This window comes from Mus pahari, chromosome 5, assembly GCF_900095145.1.
Source record: "Mus pahari chromosome 5, PAHARI_EIJ_v1.1, whole genome shotgun sequence".
NCBI classification, from domain to species: domain Eukaryota; kingdom Metazoa; phylum Chordata; class Mammalia; order Rodentia; family Muridae; genus Mus; species Mus pahari.
The window spans coordinates 53,605,112-53,631,335 of NC_034594.1; the positions used below are offsets into that span (position 1 = coordinate 53,605,112).

At 45.5% G+C, this 26,224-nt stretch overlaps 2 protein-coding genes across 3 annotated transcripts in view; both read right to left on the reverse strand.

Moving 5' to 3' along the window:
- Positions 1-16,577, reverse strand: part of Nhej1 (non-homologous end joining factor 1) — an 89,700-nt gene extending 73,123 nt beyond the window's left edge. Inside the window, exons 1-6 of the mRNA XM_029539058.1 lie at positions 16,499-16,577; positions 12,349-12,442; positions 11,693-11,869; positions 10,772-10,999; positions 1,919-2,057; positions 1,013-1,071 (exon numbers count right to left, since the gene is read on the reverse strand). Coding sequence (XP_029394918.1) covers positions 1,013-1,071; positions 1,919-2,057; positions 10,772-10,999; positions 11,693-11,869; positions 12,349-12,351 — 606 coding nt within the window. The 5' untranslated portion in view covers positions 12,352-12,442; positions 16,499-16,577. The remainder of the gene's footprint in view (positions 1-1,012; positions 1,072-1,918; positions 2,058-10,771; positions 11,000-11,692; positions 11,870-12,348; positions 12,443-16,498) is intronic.
- A 530-nt stretch (positions 16,578-17,107) lies between these two features.
- Positions 17,108-26,019, reverse strand: Slc23a3 (solute carrier family 23 member 3). 2 transcript variants are annotated; one of them, XM_021198985.2, is made up of 12 exons: positions 25,202-26,019; positions 24,918-25,075; positions 24,712-24,809; positions 24,472-24,548; positions 24,116-24,297; positions 23,671-23,760; positions 23,535-23,537; positions 22,920-22,965; positions 20,274-20,379; positions 19,844-20,011; positions 17,924-18,019; positions 17,108-17,614 (listed from the first exon to the last, which is right to left on the reverse strand). In XM_021198985.2, the coding sequence occupies exons 1-12, from the start codon at positions 25,367-25,369 to the stop codon at positions 17,325-17,327; spliced, it is 1,482 nt and encodes a 493-aa protein (XP_021054644.1). In that variant the 5' UTR covers positions 25,370-26,019; the 3' UTR covers positions 17,108-17,324. The 2 variants fall into 2 exon arrangements, with proteins under 2 accessions (XP_021054644.1, XP_021054643.1); XM_021198984.2 differs by lacking the exon at positions 23,535-23,537 and adding an exon at positions 20,820-21,073 and having other exon boundaries at positions 22,920-23,034; positions 23,671-23,791.
- Positions 26,020-26,224: the final 205 nt, after the last annotated feature.

A 26,224-nucleotide genomic window follows, 5' to 3' on the forward strand; every position in this document is an offset into this window, starting at 1 on the left:
ACTGCATGTGTGACTCCTCCTGCAAAGCATTAGTTTTCCAGTACAAGGACAGAGCACCCAGCTCACAGTTTCTCTTAAGAGTCTGGATCTGAGAGCTCAGCCAATGTTCAGAGGAAGAACAGAAGCTTCTCAATCAAGCACACTCACTTTATGCCCCTCCCTGAGGGGGAAAAATGCTAACTTTCCCATTAAGAAAAAGTATAAGACATAAAAGCTTTGCCATAAAAAGCTTGTTATTAGTCTAGATGGCAAGACAGAAATATGAGCAATCCATACCTAGTATTACAAAGACATTGTCTACTTTCATCCTTAAGTAGTAGTGTGGGTAACTAACATGTACAGTTTTAAAATGGAGCAACAATACTAAGGTACTACCCACATAACCAACAAGTTCCAGAAGAGTCGAGAAGGGAAAGACCAATATTGACTGGTATTATCAAAGGTCACTATTATTAACACTCCCACTGTTTGGCATCCAGTGAATATTCCTTTTGGCCAAGCTCAATCCTTAGAAGGGAAGCCTAGGCAGAAGCTTCTGACAGGCCACAATTATCTACTCCCCATTCATTCCTGTGCCAGTCCCTTTGTATAAACACTGTGATTTTCCACAGCCTGCTATGCCCACAAGACAGTCCCCGAATGGTAGCCTTGAGCTTTTACACCTTCCTCTATTGCTAGATGCTAAAGGCACCAGACAACAAATGACCCCTCCTACTAATCCAGATCTCAGCAAGCACAAGTGAACACTGACCAGCTGACCTTTCCACAGCTAAGGACACCCACATGGCACCTAAACAGAGATGTCAAGTAGGAAAAGCCCACTTTCACCTTCTTCACTCTTTCCCCCACCTTCTCTACACACATCTCAAACTTCATCAAACTTTCCACAAGCAACTTTTTCAGGCAAAGGGCTTTCCAACCACACAAGCCACCTAACGCCCAAAATGCAGGTTGCCACCCAGGCACTCTGCCCAAATTTATAGAAGGAGAAAGGAAACAACAAATACCCTACCTCTACCATAAACTGTTCCAAGAAAGAATTTTCTTCAAATGGCTCTGTCTTCAATCGACCTGTAATTAAGAAGAGATAGAGAAAGGAACATGAGCCTAAGGATAAGCTTTACACTGACCAGATGATAGGAAAGTGGGGCTTCTAGGGAAGGACGTCAGAGATCTGACATCCACAGAGCCCTAGGCCCTCAAGAGGAGGGTGGAGGGTATGTGGATAAACAAAGGGAGAAGACTGAGGACAATCAGCAACAATAGTTCAGTGCATCATTTACTCTAGAAGATTGCCCTGTCACAACACAAAGGTTGCAAAGAACTTTTATTCTAAAACTAGAGTTACAGGGGCGTCTCGGCCCTGGAGCCCACATTCTGCTGTATGATTCTGAAGAGTTGTCGGCCCCTTTCCAAAGTCTTTCTTCATCACTGCCTAGGACATGTCTGGACCTGGTTGTGGATTTTACTGGCCACAAGGGCCCCAGACAGCTACCTAAGGCAGACAGAGGGGACATCTAGTATAAAGTCCCCAGCTGTTAGAGTTTCTATCTAGGAAGAGAAAATGTTATTGTTTGGGGGTTTGGTTTGGTTTGGTTTGGTTTGGTTTGGTTTGGTTTGGTTTGGTTTGAGACAAGGTCTAATGTACTCCAGGCTAGCTTTGAACTTGCTGTGTCACCAAGGATAATGTCCTGCCTCTACTTGAGTGCCTCTACGTCTTGATCTGTGATCATATGCTATGCCAACACTCCCACTTATGCAGTTCTAAGTTTCAAACCCAGAAGTTGGTGTATGCTAAGCAAGCACGCTACCAACTCATTCACATCTCCAACTCAAGAAATATCCTTAATACAAATTAAATTCCTCTTTTCTAAGACTCTTGGCCTCCCCACCCATTCCTCTGACAATGCCCTCTTACTTCGGCTCAGCACAGCCCCACTCTCCTGGTAAGCCTGGATCTCAAGGTCCTTCATCCGAAGCAATGCTGCTAGCTCCTTCACATGACTCTGCAGTGCCAGGCTCACACCCATCAGAGGATGAATCAAATGCTGAGAGACCTTTGACGAAGAAGAGCCCTCAATTAGCCGCCAACAGGTACTCACAAGGTACTACCAAACACTGCATGAGCTACTAGAAGAAACATGCTCAATAATAAACATTTTCACAGGAACTTACAATTTCATAGACAAGCAATTCATATATATGAACATAAACACAAATACAATATTAAATTTACATATTAAAGAGACTCAGAGATTTTCTTTGTGGTACAGATATGGAATGGGAAGGATAAAACAAGAATATAAATGGACAGAAAAATATACAGTTCTGATTTAAAGAAAAAGAGGTAGGGCAGTGTTTCTCCACTTTCCTAAGGCTACAACCCTTTAATACAGTTCCTCATGTTGTGGTGACCCCCTGACTATAAAATTATTTCATTGCTACTTCATAATTGCAATTTTGCTACTGTTATCAACTGTTATGCTATTGTTATTAATATAAATATCTGATATGCACATCCACAGAGCCCTAGGCTCTCAAGGGGAGGATTGAGGGTATGTGGATAAAAAAAAGGATAAATATCTGATATGCATGAGGCCTGATATGCAAGGGGGTCACAACCCACAGGTTGAGAACCACTGATATAGGAGCTGGAGAGACTGTTCAGTGGTTAAGAACATGGGCTGCTCTTCCTGAAGACATGGGTTCTATTCACAGAGCCAACATGATAACTGACAACTGTCTGTAACTCCAGATCAAAGGACCAGGCATTCTCTTCTGGCTTCCATAAGCCATACATACACATTGTGCACAAACATACATGCAGGCAAAACACCCATACAAATACAAAGATTAAAAAATATTAAAAATAACTAAGAAAAACTAAAAGAATGGTCTTGTTGAGAAGAGGAAAGTGCTAACTCAACTCTCAACAGAGAGAAGAGCAGAAGATCCAAGGAATCCTCATGAGAGGGAGGTGGCTTTAACAGTACACCAGCAGGAGAAAAAAGAAAACAAAAAACAGTAGGAGACAGAAAGCCAGCAAACTCTACCTAGGTATTTATTAAGAGCCATTTCAGGGCTGATAAGAGGTCAGGGTTTTAACCTAGTCTCAAAATATACAGCAGAACTTAAAATTATTGTAAGATAATAATAAAAAAAAATAAGCCAGCCAGTTACTGAGCCCACTCCACACAGAAGGATGCAGGTACAGCTTTGTTACAGTTCAGCTCCACTGAGAACTCATACAATGATATATAGCTATATAGAGTCACATAAATCACCTATGCACGGTGTCCATTAGCCTGTGGCTAGAGGATGTCATCAGCACCAAGGGCATGACCTAAAAAAAGACACTAAGCAAAAGAGATGCCCTAGATCAGGGGTCAACAAGCTTTCTCAGTAAGCAGATAATATTCTCAGCTTTGTGGCCCACAGAGTCTCTGCTGCAACCACTCAACTTCGCTGTTGTGGCACGCGAAAGCAGCCACAGACAGTATGTGAACAAACGAGATGGCCTTGCTCCAATATAACTCTACAAATGCAGGCAGCAGGCCAGATTTAGCCTGCTGGCCATAGAATGCTCATCCCTGGCTAGATCTAAAAAGGGAACACTTTAGACAGGATACCCCAAGGCAGGACTGAAATAAGGAAAAGGTGACAAGTGTGCCATCAGAGGTGCTGTGCAGAGTCACCTGGTCAGAATCCCAGGTGATGATTCTCCAGGCACCTGTGTCCTCACTGTCCATTAAGTTTCTAGAGACAACTAAAAGCAATGCTAGTGATGTAGCTCAGAATCTAAGGAAAAGACTTTTCTATGTCAGAAAAGAAAAAAGGCTAGCTGTGGAGATCTGGGTGGGCAGATAACGGCAGCAGCTTCTTGTACCACAATCCAAAAAAGTCTAGGCGTCCTGGCACAGGATGGAAAACCAGAGTCAAGTCTAGCTGTAGATAACTTTATTTTTGGTCACCTGGCACATGCCAACCTGGTACTGAGTCCTATCCCAGGTCCTCAGAAAGGACTTAGGCCTCCAAGAAGTATTGCTCAGAACTCCTGACCTGTGAGATAGCTCAGCAAGCTGCCAAGCTTGGTGACCTGAGTTCAGTCCTCCAGACCCATGTGGTAGAAGAACTGATTCCTGCAAGCTGTCATCCAATCTCCACATGCACATTATACACTCATGCACACACATAATAATTAACTCAATACAGTGATTAAAACTCTATGCTCTAGAAATAGTTTTGATAAGTTTGGTCCTGGTCAAGGTAGATTAGAAAAACAGTCGAATAATTGTATGCAAGCCAACAGAGGTTTGATGGACTGAACTGAACATAATTATCATTGCTAACCAAGCAGCCACAGTGGCCATTTGGTGGCATCCCTCAAATAACAGAAACTTCTAACGTTAATAACCAGCCTCTCACCACGGTGGGCTGGGGGGGAGGGGTACCACCTTTGAGGTACTAAATATAACATCATGAAACATGGTGAGGAGTAGTTCTTAACCAACACCATGTCTATTGAAATAGGATACTGGCCTCAGGCAACTGCATGATCTATTGGACTTCAATATCTATATACAAAAAGGAGTTTCTAATCAGGAGGTAGTTCAACTTCTCAAATAATTTCACACCACTCTGAATTCCTGAGCTATAATTAATTTCAAAACTACATGAACATTAAAAATGATTTCTCTTAGGCCTGAGAGCCTTTTTCTGTTTTCAAGTTTAGATGAATGCTGGTTAGAAGTCCCCAAAATATGTATTAATGACCATAAAAAGACTAGTATAAAAATAAAAAATAAAAGGCACACAACCATATGGAAAGATCAGTGTACCTCCAAAGGCACAACAACAACAACAAACTATGCAGTGCTTTAGGTCTGGGACACCCCCTTTCATTCAAGGAAAGCAAAATACGAAAACATTCCATCACAAGCCAATGCAGCCTGTGCCCACTGGAAATGAGGCTCTGAGGCATCTGCTTTTGAAGAGCTCCATGATAGGCCAGGAAGTGTGATGGGTACAACAGAGGTTGCCACTCTTCCCTAGAAGGGGGAACACTTCTAATCCCACCCTTAAATCTTCTGACTTCCTATAGAACACTTAAGAGCCCCAGGAAGGAAGGAGCTGGCCCAGATATCACATCCTATCAGACAGTCCAGTGAAACCATCACAGAATGGGGATCAGGAGACTGGCTCCAGGGTCAGCTCTGCCAGCATCTCACATGAGCTCGGCCTTCCTTGAAGGAAGGGCATGTTGGCCATTGTCTCCCACGCCCCACCACAATCCTACAGTGTCCTCAGATTTAATCATAAGCGCAGAACTGTCTTGTATTTGACAGATGGAGAAGCTGAGTCATAAAAAAAAATCTATACTAATTCAAGGTAATATTCTGAATAATGTAAAGGTAGTAGGGTTGATTGTAAATTTGTCTGCTTGTTCCAAAACTTGTGTTCTTCCTACTACTAAGAAACTTGGGGATATGACCCCTGGGAATCATAAACAACCAAAGGGTGACAAATCTCAAAATACAAAAATATCAAGAATTATATTAGATGCATACCTGTAACCTCAGCAAAAAGGGAGGCAGGAGCAGGAAGATCACAAGTTTGAGGACAGTCTGAGCCACACAGTGAAACTTAGTCTCAAAAAGCTTAGTCTCACAAGCACAGGGGCAGGGGAGATGCTGCTCTTGCAAAAGACCCAGGTTTAGACCCCAGCACTCACATGGCGGCTCACAACCATCTGTAACTCCAGGAGATCTGATGCCCTTCTGGCCTCTTTAGGCACCAGGCATGCATGTGATGCACATACATATAGGCAGGCAAAATGCTCATATACATAAAATTAAATAAATAAGCCTAACAAAAGCATTTAAAAGCAGGAAAAGAGTTATATTAGATACTGGAAAGAACAGCCAATAGGAAAGAGGGAGCAATGAAGAGAGAGCTGTCACAGTGCAGACAGGTGCAGAATCATGAAGCAGACACCCAAAGCCTTATATATTTCACAATTCCTACCAAGAATTAAGAACTCTTATGTTCCCAGAGTTAATAACAAGGTGTGGTGGTTCATATTTGTAATCTCAGCATGTGGGAAACAAGGCAGATGGGTTTTGAACTTGAGCCCAGCTACTAAGTAACATGCTATTAAGGAAAAAAGAAGAGAAGGCCAAGGATGTGCCTACAAGGATCCGGAGAATGCTTGTCTCAATCTCGAACACAGGGGACCAGGTCACACACCTGTAATCCCAGGGCTAGGGAGGTGGGGGCCGAAGGACTAGGTTTAAAGGTTCTCGGCTACATGATTGTGAGGATGGCCTGCACTATATAAGACTCTGCCTCAAAAAAAAAAAAAGAAAATGTGGGGGTGGGGGGTGAATAAACAGAAGGTTGATCTCAGTAATTGCTTTAGAAGGAAAACAGAGCGTAGACAGAAAGCCTGCTTGTTGTTTCCTAGACTGTACACCTTTAGATGCTGCTTGAAATGCTTGCCTTTGGCATGAATTACCCATTCAAAAAAAAGTAAATGAAAACTATCACAAGAATGAGTAACAAAGCTTCCAACCGCATGACCTCACAGACACACACACCCGCCTGAAATAGTGGCCGCCTACAGCCCTGATAGTGTCTACCAGCTCTAGCTCCTTCCCTGCAGCCCCAGGGTTTCCCTGGGATAAGTCTTCTTCCTTTAATGATAAGAACTTAATCTGAACTTAAAATATACTTGGTAACCAATTGTTCTATCTATCTCTCACGAAGTCCTTTGCTGGGCTGGAGAGACAGCTTGTCCAGAGGATGTAAGTTTGCATGTCAGCATCTACTTGGGGTATATCACACGTCTCCCTGTAGCCAACCAAACCTCATCCTCTCTAAACACTGAAGCTTCTTTCACAGGACAGCTCCTTAGCTGGAAGACCGCACTAAAGAATTAGCTTCTCCTTTCCCTTTCCTTCAACATTTTTTATCATTGTTCAAGTGTTGTTTATTGCTCTCCACCCCAGAGCTGGGGCTGATCACAGCCCATGCTAAACAAGTGCTCCAACACTGAGCTACACCCCCTACATACTCTGACTTTTAAAGAAGGAAATACTAGAGCCCGTTAACCTTCAGAAGAGCCGTGTCCCCACAACTTTCACACTGTTCTGAATTTGTAGGACTATCTAATACATGAAGAGACTGGCTATTGCTAGGAATTCTCAAAAGTGGTCCACATGGTTAGATGCCAGAACAAGCATCACTGAGGAAACAGTGCCCTCTGCTGTCACCTAGGAAAAAAAATCACAGGTTTTGAATGACAGTGAAAAATTAAAAAATCTTCCATCTAAAGTAGGATGGAAGATTTCACAAGAAATTCAATTAAAGTCAACATATTGTTGCTATACTACCCAGCAGGACCTGTGGATGGGCCTTGGCAATTTCTTCATAAAAATCAGTCACAGTGAGGCACACCTGTAGTCACCACTACTTGGAAAACTTGTGGTCAGTTGCCTTGGCAACAGTAGAGCCCATCCTTAGGGTATAGCTCAGTGGTAGAGCACATGCCCACCAAGCGTGAGGTCCTGGGTTTGATCCCCAGAACCACAAACAAACCTGGGATGAATGAGTAATTCTAGCACTCAAGTACAGCTTCGCAAAGTTCCAGACGAAAATACATAAATAAACACCAGTAAACAGTCTCTCAAGAAGTTCTTTGCTGGGCTGGAGAAACAGCTCTTCCACAGGACACAGGTTTGGGTGTCAGCACCCACTTTGGTTTGAGACTTGCAGCACCTGTTATTCCAGGCCCAAGAGATCCAACATCTGCCTCTCATGTACACAAACTCCCACACAGAAATACATATAATTACAAATAAAGTATTTAAAAACAAACCAGTTCTTTGTTCCCCATAGTGGATGTGTGTAAGCATCACAATGTGATCATTGATGCCAAATGATCACACAGCCTACAGTGCTTCAGGTACACTACATCTTAAGTGGGAACTAGAAAATACCTTTGCAGATTGTTCTGTGGCCAACCTGAGCCCCACACTTCTAGCAGAACACTCTGATCACTGAGTGCTACTGAATACAACAAATAGTATTTGTTGATTATGAAAATGTGTTCCCGCAGCCGGGCGTGGTGGCGCACGCCTTTAATCCCAGCACTCGGGAGGCAGAGGCAGGCGGATTTCTGAGTTCGAGGCCAGCCTGGTCTACAAAGTGAGTTCCAGGACAGCCAGGGCTACACAGAGAAACCCTGTCTCGAAAAACCAAAAAAAAAGAAAAAGAAAAAAAGAAAAAAAAAAGAAAAGAAAGAAAAGAAAAGAAAAGAAAAGAAAAGAAAAGAAAATGTGTTCCCTTTTAAATATATATTGTGAATATCCTATAACTTTCTTAAATTCTTGGAAACTAAGACAGCAGGGCTGGAAGAGGTGGCTCAGCAGTTACGAGCAACATTTGCTCTTCAGAAGAACTGGGTACATTCAGTCTCCAAATACCCACATAGCACCTCACAGCCATCCGGAACTCCAGGTCCAGGGGGTCTGATGACCTCTTCTGGCCTCTGCAGGCACCAGGCACACATGTGGTGCATAGACACATATGCAGGCAAAACACCCATATACATAAAATAAAGTAAAAGTAAAACAAACAAAGCCTTTGGGAAGAAATGTGTGAGCAGATCTATGTGGAAAGGGGAGCTAGGAGACTTGTTCCTTGTTCTGTGATACTGGGTCTCACTGTGGAGCTCTGGCTGGCCTAGAACTCACCATATAGCCTAAGCTGCCCCCAAACTTGCACTCTCCCTGCCTCAACCTACGAGTACTGGAATTACAGGCATGTACCATTATACCTGGCTATATTTCCATCATTCTTTTTTTTTTTCTTAAAACAGAGTTTCTCTGTGTACCCTTGGCTTTCTAGAAACTAGCTCTGTAGAGCAGGCTGGCCTTGAACTCACAGAGATCGACCTGCCTCTGCTTCCCGAGAGCTGGGATTAAAGACATGTGCTACCATCTCCAGGCTGTTTTCTATTATTCCTAAGTAAATATCTATAGAAAAGAATGACTTTAAAAAATTGGGAGGCAGGAGAGATAGTTTAGTCAGTAAAGTGTTTGTCACACAATCATGAGGACCTGAGTCTGAGGCTCCAGCACCCACATAAAAAGTGGTGAACACCTGCTTTCCTACACTAGTGAAGCAGACAGGAGTATTTCTGGAGCTTGGTGGCCAGCCAGTCTAGCCAAATGAACAAGCTCCAGGTTTTGTAAGACTCTGTCTCAAAAAACACTATAGAGAAGTCACTACCGAAGACACCTGGGCAGTGGTGGTGCATGCCTTAAACCCCAGCGTGGTCTACCTAGTGAGTTCCAGGACAGCCACAGCCACACAAAGAGACCTTGGGAGGGGGACACCTGATGTTGACATCTGGCCTCTCCACATACTCTACCATTCTTGCACACACACACACGGATTATTCTCCAAACTGACAGTGTCCCTTTACTCCATTCCCATCAGCTACAGTGGATATTTGGAGGAAATTTGAGGCTTCTAGTTAAGTTTGGTTTTTGTTGTTCTTGTTTTTTAGGCTTTTTTTTTTTTCTTCTGAAGACAGGGCTCCTTTGTGTAAAACTCTAGTTGTCCTGGATTTCACTCTATAGACCAGGCTGGCCTCAAACTCACAGAGATTAGAGGTGTGGGCTACCACTGCTGGGCTAGATGGGATTCAAACCAGACATACTAAGTCCAAAGTCAAAGTCAGCTTTTCTTTTTCTTTTTCTTCTTTTTCTTCTTCTTCTTTTTTTTTTTTTTTCCTGGAACTCTCTATGTTTACCAGGCTGGACTTGAGATCAGCCTGCCTCTGCCTCCTCAGTGCTGGGACTAAAGGCATTTATCACCATACTTAGCAATTCATTGGTTTTTGAGACAGAGTATCATGTAGCCCAAGCTACACTCAAACTCACTATGTAGCTGAGGATGGTTTTGAACTCATGGTCCTCCTGTCTCCATCTCCCTAGTGCTATGATTACAGATATGTATAGTCATGCCCAGCTTTCAATTTCAAAACTTGCTTTTTGGTTCCTTGGTTGGCTTTTTTGTTTTGTTTTGTTTTGTTTTGTTTTGTTTTTGAGACAGGGTCTTGCTATTATATAACTTTTGCTGTCCTAGAACTTGCTACATAGACCAGTTGGAAGTTGACACAGGAGGATTGCTTCAAGTTCAAAGGCTTTATAATATAACTCTAAAAAAAAAAAAATCAAGAAAAGTGTGCATGGTGACAACATTTACCAGAGGCAGAGCAGGCAGATCTCTGTCAGGGCTGCACTGAAACCCTGTCTCAAAAAAAAAAAAAAAAAAAATCAAGAAAAGCCAGGGATAGACTTACTCCAGTTGGTAAAGTGCTTGCCCTGGGTTCAACCCTCCACTGCTGTATGAGTACTGCATAAACTGAGCAGGCTGGTGTATCTGTAATCCTAACACTCAGGTAAAAGGATAAGGTCATACTAGCATAGCCTGGCATACTTGAGACCCTGTTATTAAAATAATAATATTGGATGAAGTCACCAAATAAAGTATGCAGATCCAAACCCTGTTCCCTTTGCAAAACAAGACTATATCAGTCATGAATCTCCTTAGCTTCCTGTATAGTTGGGGAGACTATTTTATTATTATTATTATTATTATAAAAGAATTTCAAACAAGGTTTACAAGAAATACAAGGGCACCCAGATCTTTACCAGAAGTAGCTTGGATCCCCACCAGTACCCCATATCTAAATTGCACTTACCAGTGAAGAACAGGCTGGAATACAGTGGAAATGCCAATTGAAGGGAAGACCAGAGAGCTCACTCTGCACCCGCAGAATCAGTACCTCCTCTCCTCGATCACAGGAGAAAGTGGCTTTGCTGGGGTGGGCAGCATCCTGGTGAGCAGAACCTTCAAACAGCGGGCGAAGCACTTCATCCAGGTGACAGAGAAAAGCTGCAGGGGGGGCAGTGAGGCGCTTGTTCAGCTCCTAGGTAGGACAGTAGTACAGAGTGGGGGTGAGGAAAAATGCCTCAAAGGGGGGCAAAGGTAGCCATGAACAAAGTAGGGAGCAAAGGGGGCCCATGAAGACAGTGGGGAGCAAAAGGGAACCATGGAGACAGCTGGGAATGGGGAAGAGAGGACAAGGCAAAGGGGAAGCATTATGGCAGAATGAAGACAACAAGAGTCGCAAAGATCAACTAGCCTGCGCAGACAGTTCTATCCTGGGCAAGATCCCTGTGGGCCTATACACATACATACACACACACACACACACACACACACACACACAGCTGACATAATGCATTATTGTCTGTGCAGAATCAACCCCTCTCTCCCTCTCCACTCCTCTCTCAGAATGTTTCAGACTTCTGAGTTCCTTGGACTTTGGAATACATGCATTGATTTTTACCAGTTGCACAACTCTATCCCCAAAATCCAAAATCTGAAATGATCCAAAATCTAAAACTTTTGGAGTGCTTGAGTTTTGAGGATGTGAAAAGTTTCATATTTTGAGCATTTCAGAGTTTGAATCTTTATGATAAGGATGTTGAACCTATGCTTGCTTCAAACCAATCCAGCCTTCCCTGCCAATGTACAGCTAGCCAGTTGGCTGATGTTAATGTCCTAAGGCCAGCACGCCACTTCACAGTGATACTTCCCTTCACACTGACATTCTTACCTTGGCTCGCTGGCTGACCACCAAAGTGTCCACCTGTTCATGCCACACCTGTTGAAGATCCGAAATCAGCAAGGCATAACCATGCTTGGTGATAGAAGCCTTGGCTAAGAGTGAGTTCTCTGCAAGTTGTAACCACGCCCATGGCTGCAGCAACAGGTCTTGCTCTAGCTCTTCCATCTGCAGAAAAGTCCTAATTCAGCACAGTGTCCTCAGGAAAGTCAGCCCTCAAGAGGGCCTCTCACAACTCCATGTCAACCGAAATCGCATGAAAATCCTCCCCAGTAAGACAGAGGCATAAAAGCACAAACTCCCTTCATATTACCAGCCTAGCAGCAACCTAACTACCCTCTTGACAACTAACCTAAAATTAATCTAGAATCTGTGACTGGAGAAATGGCACGGAGGTTAAGAACACTGGTTGGTCTTCCAAAAGACAGGGATCAATTCCCAGCACCCATGACATGGCAGCTCACAACCATCTGTAACTCCAGTTCCAGGGGAGCCAGGGCCCTCGTCTGACCTCTTCAAGCACTGCACTTGTCGTACCTGCATACGTGCAGGCAAACATTCATACACACGAAAATAAGTCATTCCTTTTTTAAAGATCAGAAGATTTCTCACATCAAGTTCCTAAAGAATATAAAATATGTCTTTACCATTAAGGTGCTGCATGCCTCTAATCCCAGAACTTGATGGAGGCAGAAAGTTCAGGATTCCCAGACCAATTGAGGATACATGAGACAGACCAACCTTGGGGAGGAAGAAAGGAAAAATTGGAGAGAAAAAAAGAGGAAAGGGGGAGAAAAAGCAGATCTGTTTCTTTCATAGTGCTTAAAACTCAACATATTGATGCATTTAATATAAAATGGAAACCCAAGCCGTTCCTATTGAATCTTTATTTGAATCCTGTATTTCCCAGAACTTTTAGGAAAAGAATGATTCTTCTCTCTCTCTCTCTCTCTCTCTCTCTCTCTCTCTCTCTCTCACACACACACACACACACACTCACACTCACACACACACACACACACACACACACACACACACACACACACACACAATCTAAGTCCTAAGGCAGGACATTCAAATTATTTGATTGAGCCAGTGGTAGCACAGGCCTTTAGTGCCAGCAGAGGCAGGTCTACAAAGTGATTTCCAGGACAGCCAGAGCTACACAGAGAAACCTTGTTTCAAAAACAAACAAACAAATTGATTGATTGATTGATTGATTGATTGCTAAAAGCAAAGTTTGGTACTTCTGCCAAGCCAGATGACCTGAATTGGATCCCAGGACTCATCTGAGAAGGAAAAAATTATCTCCTGTAAGTTGTCCTCTGACTTCCACACATGCACCAAACAAGTGTTACAATTTTTTATAAGAGGAAAAAAAGAAAAGGCAAAACTCAAGTAGATTGAAAATGAACGCCAGGCAGTGGTGGCACATGCCTTTAATCCCAGCACTTGAGAGGCGGAGGCAGAGGCAGACGGATTTCTGAGTTTGAGGCCAGCCTGGTCTACAGAGTGAGTTCCAGGACAGCCAGGGCTACACAGAGAAACCCTGTCTCAAAAAACCAAAAAGAAAAAGAAAAAGAAAAAAGAAGAAAGGAAGGAAGGAAGGAAGGAAGGAAGGAAGGAAGGAAGGAAGGAAGGAAGGAAGGAAGGAAAAGAAAAAGAAATGAACAGTAAAATCCTAAAGCAGACTTGATGTTGTGCACCTGTAATCCCACCCTGGGGAGATGGAGATAGGAGTAGGCGGATCAATGTCCGGCTAGGGTAAAACTAGCCCTACTAGTTTTACTGGTAAAATGCTTGCCTCATAAAGACCTGGGTTCAGATTCCCCAGACACTACATAAAAGGCTAGCAGGTGCTGGTGCTGTGTATCTGTAATCCCATCACTGATAAGAAAGACTCAGGAGGGTATAGCTACCCAGGCCTACATAACATAGGCTAACAAGAGACTACCTCAAACAGTAGGAGGCACCAGAGGACCACCTCTGAGATTGTCAGTGTACTTATACATACACATATATGAACATGCACACATGCACACACATCCTTAACCCCACACACAAAAAGTGAAATAAAAAAAAATTTCTTTAGGGGGCTGGAGAGATGGCTCAGTGGCAAGAGCACTGGCTGCTCTTCCAGAGGTCCTGAGTTCAATTCCCATCCACCACATGGTGGCTCACAACCATTTATACTGGGATGTGCTACCCTCTTCTGGTATGCAGGTATACATGCAGAGAGAACACTCAAATAAAATAAATATTAAAAAATTATTTTCAATTAAATAAATAAAAGTCCAACCTACATAGTGGTGTGAGTTCAAGGCCAGACTGGACTACATGAAACCCTATCTCAAAAAACTATCTAAAACAGGGGTTCATTTTTAAGTCTTAATTTATTTGTCCTCTCACGATTTTATACATATATAATGTACTTGATATTTCCCCTAATCTAAAACAGAAATTCTTACCTAAAGTCTGTTCAAGTTAAGCCTTTACAATTATGGAAAATTCATGTGTATATGCATGATGAAAGATCCATGATGGGCCTCACATTACATGACAGACACACAGTGACACACAAGAGTTAGTAAGAAAAAGAGAAATGTCCCAAGTCCCTTTCAACAAATGAACAGGCAGCACATCTCACACCACAGAGGAAGTGACAATTCCACTTCACTAATTGGGTACATGCCCACACTAAGGCCCACATCACCAACAACAGGCTTTCTGTGCAACTTGGAACTCCTGGAGACCAATGTTTTTACCTCAATAACGCTATATCTGGGCTGGCGAGATGGCTCAGCGGGTAAGAGCACTGACTGTTCTTCTAAAGGTCCTGAGTTCAAATCCCAGCAACCACATGGTGGCTCACCCGTAATGAGATCTGACACCCCCTTCTGGTGTATCTGAAGACAGTTTATTTATAATAATAAAAAATTATAAAAACAAAAAATCTTTAGGCTGGAGACAGCAGGGACTGAGCCAGCGGGGCTGGCCAGAGTGAACAGACGTCCTAAATTCAATTCCCAACAACCAGATGAAGGCTGTATCCTCAGCCTAGTTAAATATATAGTAACTAAATCTTGACAGAATTTACTTTTCCTGTGGACACAAAAGGCATATAATTTCATTATTTTCATCCCTAAATAACAAAAGGAAAGGAAGTGCCAAGAGGTGACTGCTTAGACTACAAATAATAATAATAATAATAATAGAATTCCCGTTTAAATCTGAGTAACAGTCATTTCAACTCGGTCTAAGCCGTCATCTTCCCAGCTTTCAAAGTACTTGTCTCATGTCACTCAGAAGTTTGCACTACAATTAACACGTGGAATACAAATGTCTATATCAGAAAGACTACATACATGACAAGGACCCTGAAAGAGCAGAGCTCTTTCAGTGATATTACTGCCATTTGGGTTCAAGTACATGCATGCATTGTGTGATATCTATATGGAATAAAATTGCCTAACAACACAGTTGTCAAGAAACATAAGGCCATGTCAAGTGACACAGGACTGCATATACGGTGGTTATTTGCAGCCGCCCTGAAACATTGTGTGTGGAGATGGATATTTGTATCCCGTGCTCTTCCAACAGGATAGACTGGTCTCGGAATGATTAAAGAGTCTTCACTGGGCAAGAGTTTACATTGGGAAAGATTCGACATACAAATGAAGTTGCCAAACCCTCTAATTTCCCTTATAGACACATCCTGGCATGCACTCTGAAACTCACCAAAATTGAGCTTATTGGCCTAACTGGTCCCTCCTTAAGTTCCGAAGGTCAAAACCCACAAGTCGATGGTTTTGTCTGAATGAGTGGAAGCTGTTTTAATGTGGCCAGGGACAGCTGGCCCTATAAATATGTCTAAACATTCAGCACCAGACTGGGCTGCTCCTACCACTCAGCCTGGTCTGAGGTAAGTATGACTCAGTGAGTCGGGCATGATGAAGCATGCCTGTAATCCTAGCACACAGGAGGCTGAGGCAGGAGGATCTTGATTTGGAGGCCAACCTGGACAACAGAGCAAGAGCCTCTCAAAACAAAACAAAATAAAACAAAACAAAGATAACTCAGTGGTAGAACGTCGGACTGGGGCCTGAGACTGTCCCCAGCGTGGAGGGAGAAGGAATCTAAGTCCTCTGGGGTTTTACTCCCTCACACACACACACCCCACAAGTTGGTCTTCCAAGATCACGTTATCCAACCTCGCCGGTTTAATTTGTCTTTTAAAGGGGTGACTGTGAAGTTGCAGGACGATGTTCTGCAACTCGGGTTCCTCTCCCAGGGATAGTTCCTAAAACACCCTGCAGGGGGCAGCAAGGTCCTACAGACCATCCGTCGAGCCCACGCCCTGTGCCACCACAGAGGGCAAGCCTTGGGCCCCGCCGCCAGAGGTCACCCGCCCCGCCCTCGAGCGCCCTAGGCGTCCATCCGCCCCCACCCCCACCCCCGCTGGAACTTTGTCGCCCGTCTCTCATTTTTACAGCATCCGCTGCACACAGTTAAGGCTCAGGGCCCCAAAGGGGAACAAAGCTAATTCGTCCCAGGGAGCCAAACACGAAGCCTGCTAAGGAGGAGCTTCACGCGAGACCCTAAAAGGCAGAGGCCGAAAGCGGACTGCGCGTGCGCAGGCCCGCCCACTCCGGGAGGTCGGCCCCAAAGTTCGGGCTGCGCGCGGTCCCTTCTGGGAAAAAGCGCCCGGGTCAGGGGCCACTGCACGAGTTTATCTCTGCTTTTCGGCGTCCGGACGGACCCAGATCTCGGCGCCGACACGAAACCGATCCCACCTACCGTCGACGGCTTGCGGGAACTCCCACCCTCCTCTCGGCGGGCCTGTCCTGGTGCGCAAACTGAGAGGCCACCCCCCCACACACACACTCGGGAAGGCGGGGTCTTGGGGTGGGTGGAGCCAGGGCCCTGGAGGGCGGGGCCCGAACCTCACTTGTTAACACCAACTCGCAACTCTGCTGCTTTCCTAATTCCTTTCCTGTTGCCCTGAGTTGAAAGGAAATACTACTTCTCTCTTCCCTCTTCATCTTTCTTTTCATCTGCTTTACATTTTAGTTACTTATTTAAATCTTAAGTGCAGGGAGAGGGCAGGGACCCTGTCGTATTCATATCCGTGGATGTAGGACCTTGCTCGTGGAAAACACCAGTAAATATTTGAATGCTAGAATTCATTCAAGCAACCTTGACAGTTTACAGGCAAAAATCGCATTTATTCAGTTCTGACCCGCTAAATCATGGCCTCTGCTCCTGAACACTCAAGTCTTATTATTTTTTTTTTTTAAAGATTTATTTATTTATTATATGTACGTACACTGTAGCTGTCTTCAGACACTCCAGAAGAGGGTGTCAGATCTTGTTACGGATGGTTATGAACCACCATGTGGTTGCTGGGATTTGAACTCGGGACCTTCGGAAGAACAGTCGGGTGCTCTTTACCCACTGAGCCATCTCACCAGCCCAAGTCTTATTATTAAGAGGAGGAAAGGCAGCCCATTTTGCTAGTGGGCCACATACACCTCCACTGGGAGAAAGTATACAGCCTTGAAGGCGAGAATCCAGCAAGGTGGGAGTTACTGCTAAACTAAGACAAAAATGGCGGTCTTGGTGATTACTGGGACCTAACCCCTTCTCTGCTAGCTGTGGAGTACGATTCCCCAGAGTTAGGCAACAAGTCGGCTGTCTCTCCTGTTTTAGAGGATCCTCCTTCATCCCCAGAGCCTTCAGACATTGGACAGAGGCAGTGGAGAGGCTGTGGGATGCAGGAACACAGGTTTTTGATGGGTAAAGGAAGCCCATACTCTTGAGCAGCCTTCTTCCTGGATTGCTGAAGCATTTGAATTTCTTGGGCAGTGAAAGAAGTTGGCAGCCTCTGATCTAAGCCTCTCTCAGTCCGTGTACCTGTAAAAGAAGGATGCAGAATGGAGAGATAGCTTAGCTCTTAGGAGCTGGTACTGCTCTTACAGGGGACCCAAGTTCCAAGTCCCAGCACCCATACCGGATGGCTCACAACTGCCCGTACCTCCAGATCTGGGAGGATCTGCCATCACTGATCTCTACATTTTATGAATGCAGATACCCAGAGACACACATATGCATAATTTAAAATGAAAATAAGTTTTTTTTAAGTGAAAAATAAGTAAAGGCCACTGCCCAACCTAGGGAGTAATGACTACCCACCCACTCCCCTGGGACCTGGTCTCAACTTACCAGATATGGTGTTTTCTAGGAGAAAGCCCAGTAGACCAGCTAAGAAAATGGGTTCTGCCAGCAAAGAACGAAGAAACATATCCAGGGGGCTCCAACCTGCAAAGGGTTGGGGCCAGGCAGGAAGGTAACTGATACTGTCCCAGGCAATGAGGCTTCCCTTTCAGACCTAAACTGCATCTCAAACCAGGGACACATCTCACTAGGCTGCCATTCCATCCCATCTACCTTTTCCCTCTACACACTCCATTCCCCACATCAGGCCCTGCCCAGAGCATCCCTTCTCAGCACCATGTTTTCTAAGCGCCCACATCCCCTCCAGGTACCCTTTGTCCCAAGCTCCCTTCTGGAAAGTGTGGCATTGCAAAGCCCTAGTCTCTCCCACTTCTGACCTGTGCTCTACCCTGGGCCTCTCAGTTTCAGTCCTACTAACACTTTGGACCAGATAATTCGGTTATAAGGAGCTGTCCACTGAAGAATGTTTACTAACCTCTCTAAGCACTGAATCCCAGTAACAATACTCTTTCTCCCCATCTATGACATCCAAAAAGCATCTCCAGACATTGCTAAATGTTCCCCATGATCACCCCCAGTTGAAAACTACTGCTCTAAATAAAATAGGCTCTAGCTAAAATAGGCTTTCGGCATATGCTATTTCTACCTTATAATCTTTTATTTTTGCATATGATGGAAACGTGATCAAGAATGACCTTATTAACTGTTCATGTGGCTTACATCTATAATCCCGAGACTTGAGAGGAAGCAGGAAGATTGCCAAGAGTTTGAAGCCAGCCTAAGTTCCAAAATGAGACCCTGTCTCATGCACAGAAATGGCCTTTTGACAAACATGCATCCTCAAAGACCAGTCCAATTCTGTTGGATCACCTCAGCAGCTCAGGTAGAGGCTCCTCTTGTCATTGAGTACCACAGGCTTTTGTTATTTTGTATTGTTTTGTCAAGATCTCACTATATAACCCTGAATGACCTGGAACTCACTGTGTAAGCATCTGGACTCAAACTCACAGAGACCCCACCTGCTTCCCGTGTGCTAAGATGAAATATTTATTTTCTTTCTGTTTTTTTGTTGTTGTTTTGTTTGTTTGTTTGTTTGTTTGTTGAGACAGAGTTTCTCTGTGTGTCCCTAGTTAGCCTAGAATTCATTCTGTAGACCAGGCTGGCCTCAAAAACACAAAGATCCATTGCCTTTGCCTCCGGAGTTCTGGGAGTGCACCACTACTGCCCAACCTAGAAGGACTTTTGTGCCCTGACCTAGTTAGATGTTTTCTTTTAATGTGTTTGTGGGGGGAAGGGTTTTGTAATTAGTTAGCTTTAACTGTCAACTTGTCACCACCTAGGTCATCTGAGAGGAGAGACTCAACTGGGGAATTACCTACATAGACTGGCTACTGAGCACATCTGCAGGAGGTTGTTTTTACTGGTAATTGACTTGGTAGGGTCTGGCCCACCATAGGCAGTACCATTCCTTTGACAGGTGGTCTTGAACTATATTAGAAAGTTAGCTGTGTGTGAGCCAGCTAGCAAGCAGCATCCTCCATGGTTCCTGCTGTACTTCTTTGGCTGTGAAGTGAGCTTGTTTGGAGGCTGAGCTGTGTAGCTTCACAAGCAGGCCTGCCTTCAAGATTCTGCCCTGAGTTCCTGCCATGGCTTGCCTCAGTGATGGACTGTGACCTGGAATTGTTGACTGAATAAAACATTTCCTCCCCTAAAATGCTTTTGATCTGAGTGTTTTACCACAGCAACAGAAATAGAACCAGGGCATGCACTTAGCACAGTGCTCAATGGATATTTGTTAAATAACTGAATGAAGTACACGCAAACTCCCACAGTGAGACCAAGAATCCAGAGCGCCTAAAGCCTCAGCTCCACTACTGAGGAACTCCTTTTCCTCTCCACCCCACCTACCTGTGTTGAGTAGGACTGGGGCTTCCCTGAGCCACCTTGGCAAAAGCAAGGCCATGAAGATGGAGAAGCCCACGATGAAGACATTTCGCCCAGAGTCAATGTCAGCCAGGTGAAAGCTGGAGAATCCAGCAGACAGAACTACAGCCTGGGTCACTCCCAGTACCCCACCTGTCTCATACCGAAGAAAACAAGGAGGTGGGAAGAGGACAAAGTTCAGGCTTTGTAGGACAGGCTGGTTGTAATGAGGAAATACTACCAACAGGCTTGTTTCTGATTCTGCAAGAGACTCGGTTCAGCTAAGAAAACAAGATCATATGTTCATATCCGTTTCAAGAAGGTATTTAGAAAAGGCAGCATCAGCCTAGCCAACTGGTTGTGTCATACTGGGGGAAGTGTATTCCAGTGCTTGTCTTCCCACCTATTTACTCACCGAGCACAGGCAGTGGGATGTTGGTAAATAGCTGAGCCAGCCTTGGGGAGAGCCCAAGCCCCATGCAGAACAGCCCCACTAGGTGGGCCACTCTCCGAGAGCCAGTCTGTATGGAGGAAGAAGAAACACTAGAAAACACAGCCACCTCTTTGCCTGGTCCACTCCTCATCCTTTGTATCCCAGCTTAAACAAGAACCCTCTAAGCATCCTCGTCACTCTATCAAAGGTACCTGTTTGACTCAACCCAGACACCACTGCTTTCATGATAGCATTTACTCCCTCAAGTCATGCCATATACCTCCTTTTTAAATGAAGTTTCCAAAAGAGCAGTGCTTTCTCTAACTTGTCCCTCTGCTGAGCCTTGGTAGAGCTCCTGATGCACCTAACATGGCAATTTCCTGTTTCTCCACAGTCAGAGCACACTTAGCACCTCTAGGCACCTCCCTTAGTGAACCACCTGACTGAGAGCTACCCCAGCTGGCCAGCAGTCAGCGAGTCCCAGCACCTGTACCTTCAGTTCCCCAGTCCTGTCTCAGATCCACGTACCTGGAAAAGACTCACTGTGCCTACGTTGGGGAAGCTGGATGCAGTGCCCAGGGGGCTCCCCAGCAACCCTGCCAGCACACTGCCCAGTCCCTCCAGGCTCAGCCCTCGACTGCAGGCATGTGGTGGCGGAGGAGACAAACGCAGCAGCTGGCCACACAGAGCATAGCAGCCCAAGGAGCTGGTGGAGGCTGCCAAAGCCATGGAGATGCCTGCAGCCAGGGCCCTGGGTGTCAGCAAGGGCCATTCCCACTCACCTGAAGAAGAAAAAAGGAGTCACCTGGAGACCAGACTCAAGCCTGGAGCATCTGTCTGCCTCTAAATGCCTGTACCACAAGAATCTCAGATGCTCTAGATTTCAAGATAGTACTGTGGAGGCAAAACCACTCCACTCTAGGAGAGAGGCCCTTCTCTTCACTGTCTATCTACAGGTCATCTTTGGTCTGAAGTTCTGTTCGTAGCCTCAGTTCCTGTCAGAGTCCATCTTATTTCAAACACTTTGGCCTTGCCTTAGGCCCTGGATTTGCTGTGTTCCTGGTAACCACAGGGCCCTTGCATCTGCTGTTTACCTAGAACACTCTGACTCCTGCCTCCTATCCAACTAGCTGCTCCTCTCTCCATCTCTTACATCTCATCTCACTTCTTCAAGGGTATTTCTCCTAGTCGGATGTGGTGATGCACCCCTGTAATTACAACACTTGCTAGGTACAGGCAGGAGGATCTGGAGTTTAAGGCCATCCTTGACTACACTGCAAGTTCAAGACCGACCAAGGCTATGTGAGATCCTGTCTCAAGATAAAGGGGGAGGGGGACATAAGAGCTGAGAGAAGTCTTATGGATGTAACATGACCACTGCACTCATGAACTCTCAGCAGCTGTGGCTACGTGCACAGGACCCATACAAGGTCAAACCAATCACCGCTCCAGCACGGAAGCATGAATGGAGTAAAGGCTCGTGAGGCTTCACCCCTAGCTGAGGAGCTATGTTAGGTGGTGGCTGCTGGGGAAAGGACAGTCATTTTCCTTCAGAGGGGGTGCTTCCTGTGCTTTAGTAGATGGCCCCACCCCATGCACATGTGGGCAGCACTAATTGGACTCCGTGAATAATTTTTTAAAGGCCATGAAAAGGGAGTGGGGATGTGCTGGCGGGGAGTGGGAGGAGGAGCTGGATATGATCAAGATGCATCGTATATGTGTATGGGACATATCAATAAACAGCCAAAAATACGCTTAAAAAGAACGCTTCTAAAAAGAAATCATCTAAATTTTAAAAAATAAAACGAATTCTTTCAACCTCTCTAATAGTATCAGATTCCTCATTATTTTCTCTCACCATAAAGCCTAGCTGTACTTCAGTGCACATACCACAATGACAATTTCACCTTTCCTTAGGTGCTTATATGATTCCTATCTGTATGCCCCAATGTCAGGTCCATGAAGCAGTTATTATTACACCTGTATTTCTCACTATGCCTGCCAGATGTTTAGGACCTAATCAGAACTCAGTGGGCCATTATTAAGCTGTTAACTAAAGGGCTGGGGTAGAGAGTTCCATGTAAAGCACTTGCTGAGTGTACACAAGTAGCTGAGTTGATTGACCTCCACCACCATGACGAATAAACACGAGTGACAAAATTTCACACAGACCGACTCCAGGGCTGTAACTACACAGTTCACCAACAGAATTGTCCACAGGGGTTGATAATCTAAACTTGTTAAGTGGTCAGGAATGTCAGGAGTAATCAATGGGGCGGAGAGAAATATACTCCCAACTCGGACCCAAGCAATACACCTGCAGTGTGTGTTAGGGGGGACCCTGGAAATTGGCAATCTCTCCAATTTTCCTTGAGTAAATATGAAATGAGAAGTGAGTTCCATTAAATCTTTCAGGGGAATTTTGTTTTTTTTTTGAGTCAGGGTCTCACATAGCCCAGGCCAGCCTTAAACTTAATGTGTAGTTGAGGACAACTTTGAATTTTGGATCCTCCCTGCCTCTACTTCCCAAGTACTGGAATTACAGATGTGTGCCACCTCATCTGGCTGAAGTCTATTAAATCTTGACTCGATTTGAGCAAGAGAAGCAGAGCATGGGAGAAAGCCTACCTGGGTGTGGCAGCCAAAACCAAGGTGCATCCGACGGCTCAGACAGCTGCAGGGGGATAACACTCATACCCACAAAGGCAGAGATGAGCCACACACAGGCCACAGGGGCAAGTACCTGGAGAGCAATACTGACATGACAAAGAGCTCCCTCCTCCCCAGAACAGGTAGCTGGCTGAGTGAGGTCAACTGAAACTCAGAAAGGAGACCACAGGAACAGCCCAGGTAGGTTCATCTTTTGTTGGTTTCAACTATTTTATTTTACCTTATTTTTGAGACATGTCTCTCTATGTAGCCTTGGCTGTCCTGTAACTCACTCTATAAACCAGGCCTGCCTTGAATTCACAGAGATCTACCTGTGTCTGACTCCCAAGTGCTAGGATTAAAGGTGTATGCCACCATGCTCAGCTCAACTACTTTATTTTTAAGGGTTGGAGGGTGGAGATGGTGCTTGAAGGACAGAAAAGGGACTTGGGTTCTGAAGCAAGATTTACTAGCAGTTACAAGCTACCCACATGTGTGCTGGGAACCAAACAGGGGTCCTCAGGTCCTCTGGAAGAGCGTCAATAGCTTAACTTTTTGCAGTTGTTGTTCATGTATCCCATGATGGGCTGAAACTTTCTAGGTAGCAGAACTTGAACTCCTGAATTTTCCTGCCTCCACCTTCCCAGTGTGTGATCACAGATATGTACCTCACCTGGTCCATGCACATCAGTCAGCTTTTCTAACTTCATCTGCCCAGAGCCCCACCTACCGAACAGAGTCGGAAGACGGGAATATAAACGTGAGTTGAAGTTGAAGATGGCCTCCAGGAGCAAAGGGGTATCTGGCATGAACCCAAGTGCTGCGAGCATACCACCATGAGCAGGATGAGCCTAGGAAAGAGAAAGGGGTCAGAAGTATCAGAGTTGCACGTCAGAAGCATCAGATTCCTGAATGGTGACCATGTGAGTATGCAGAATATCATAAAAGGAGGTCCCAGGGCAGAAACTCCTCATGGAAGGGGTAGGGAGGTACCCTGAGGTACCATACCACGTGACTATGAATATCGGGGAGACTGAATAAATTAAGGGAAAGCCTTGGATTCCAAATACAAAAACTTATTCCTGCCCAGGAGGTTATGGAATCCAAGGAGCTCCACCCTCCCTCGGTCTATACACCTACTAGGCTACCACCCACACTTCTCAGGACTCACGTACAGCAAGGCCAGGCCCCAGTGAGCAGAACAGAACTGGGCCACCTCCTTGTGGGCAGAGAGCCCTGCCACAACCAGGCTGGGAGCCAGCACCAGTGGCCCACAGTGGGGGAACACACGGCCAGGCACCCCTAGAAGTCCTATAGTGCCCTGCAGCAGCCCGGACACCACCACTGCCCCTGACACCTAAGGGAGTAGAGAGGAGGACAGATGAAGAAATTCCACTCAATCAACTATCTCCGAGGATAAGCCCCTGCCTAGCTGCCCCCGCCCCCCAGCATCAGTGTCTAATGATGGGAGCAAGCGCCTCTCCAGGCTGGGGCCATCCAGTCCTTCTGCTGTCTTCTCCCAGGCACTCACCTCTCGGAGAGAAGTGTTCCAGAGCTCCGGGTCATGACAGCTTCTTGTCAAACTACAGAGGCGCAGTGAGAGGGAGGCTGGAAGTTTGGGGTGCAGAAAGAAGATGGAGATGGAACAGAGACTCTGTGCTCTCCTGTCCTGATGCCTGGCATAACCCCAAAATCTCTACAATGCCCAGGACCACCCAACCTCCAGCCCCCACGTACCTCTGCCACTAGCCTACCTTTGCTTTGTACTAACCATTTCCAGGTGTCTTGGTCGTCAGAGGTAGCTTCTGGTTTGTCAGCACCAGTGCGGGGATAAGAAACTCTAGGGACGGAGCCTGGATTAGAGGTAGCCTGTAGGGACAGCAGCCCCAGCAAGTTTGGAAACATGTGGCAGTCAACAGGATTGCCTTAAATCTCTTTCTGAGAGACTACACCCTCTCTCAACGGAATTCCCCTCACCTGCTGCCCATCCAAGTCTGCAGGACCGTAGACAGGCCACATGAAAAGAAACTGGAAGCCAGGAGCTGAGCGGGTGGGTATGAGAGCCCTCCTGGGGGAAGACCATGAAGCAGCAGCAGGTGGGAGGCCCAGAGCAGAGATGCCAAGACCAGGAAATGCTGGAGATAGAGGAATGGAGAGGGAGGAGCTTCCGAAATACCTATGTGTAGGTTTCTCATGACTCACTGACTCCCTCCAAATAGCCACTTCAGATAGTGCCAACTCCTACTGCCTCCACCTCCTACCTGTAGAGCCAGAAGACAGCTGAGCCCCCAGGTGGAAGGCCCACACCGAGAGGCCCAAGAACTGGACGAGGGATTCTGGAGTGGGGGTAGCAGTGGTGGCAGGGAAGCAGGGGTATCCTGGGAGCCCACAGATAGAAGTGGAATGGGATGGAGAAGTGATCGGCTCATGCTGCCCCAGGCTAGTTGAATAAGGAGTAAGAAGAGGTCAAGAGTTTGGGTGGAGTAAGCTGGCTATGTGGGTGGGGAGGGATCGGGGGGTGTCAATGAAGCGGAGAGAAGGGATAAGGGTTTGGGAACAGGACACGGCTCTTTCACCTTTGCCCAGCTCTTGTGCAAATTCCATCAGCCATTAACCTAGCAGCTGAGTCCTGGACCCCTCCCTCAAGAATGTTCATCCATATCCATTGCTTCTAGACCAGGGTCCGGAGATGAGGGTTAGGGGACATCTATCAAAACAGCCTGAGGAGATTGTGCAAGCTACCTCTTGTCATCTACACTGAACACCGCTTTGGTTAAGTACACATTTCTCAGCCAAACAAGAGAATGCCCTCATCCCTTATGACCACCATATATAACACATTCACTGTAAGGCAAGAGTACTTAACAGCAATGTGTACTACAAAACGAGAATGTTTGGGGACAAACCAGAAGACAATGGAACGGTCTGCTACCCACACCCATAAAGAGGATAGCTGTGGATGTGACAGCTACATTGCCAGTCAATAATGATACTTTACTGGTAACTCAGATGTCATAGCCATTGGTGAACCTGGTTTATAATAGTGAGCAAACTTCTGGAAAAAACATTGAACAAAGTATACATTTATTTACTTTATAATTCCCTGCAAACTGAGGTTAATATTTTCGAGATTATCATTGATTTCTCCCTTCCCTTCCCTCCCTCAAAGCCCTTCCGTATGCCCCTCCATCCCATTTTTCAAACTCATTGCCTTCTTCATTGTTATTACATGGACCCATGTATATACATGTTCCTAAATGTAACCTGTCAGCTTGTATAGTTAC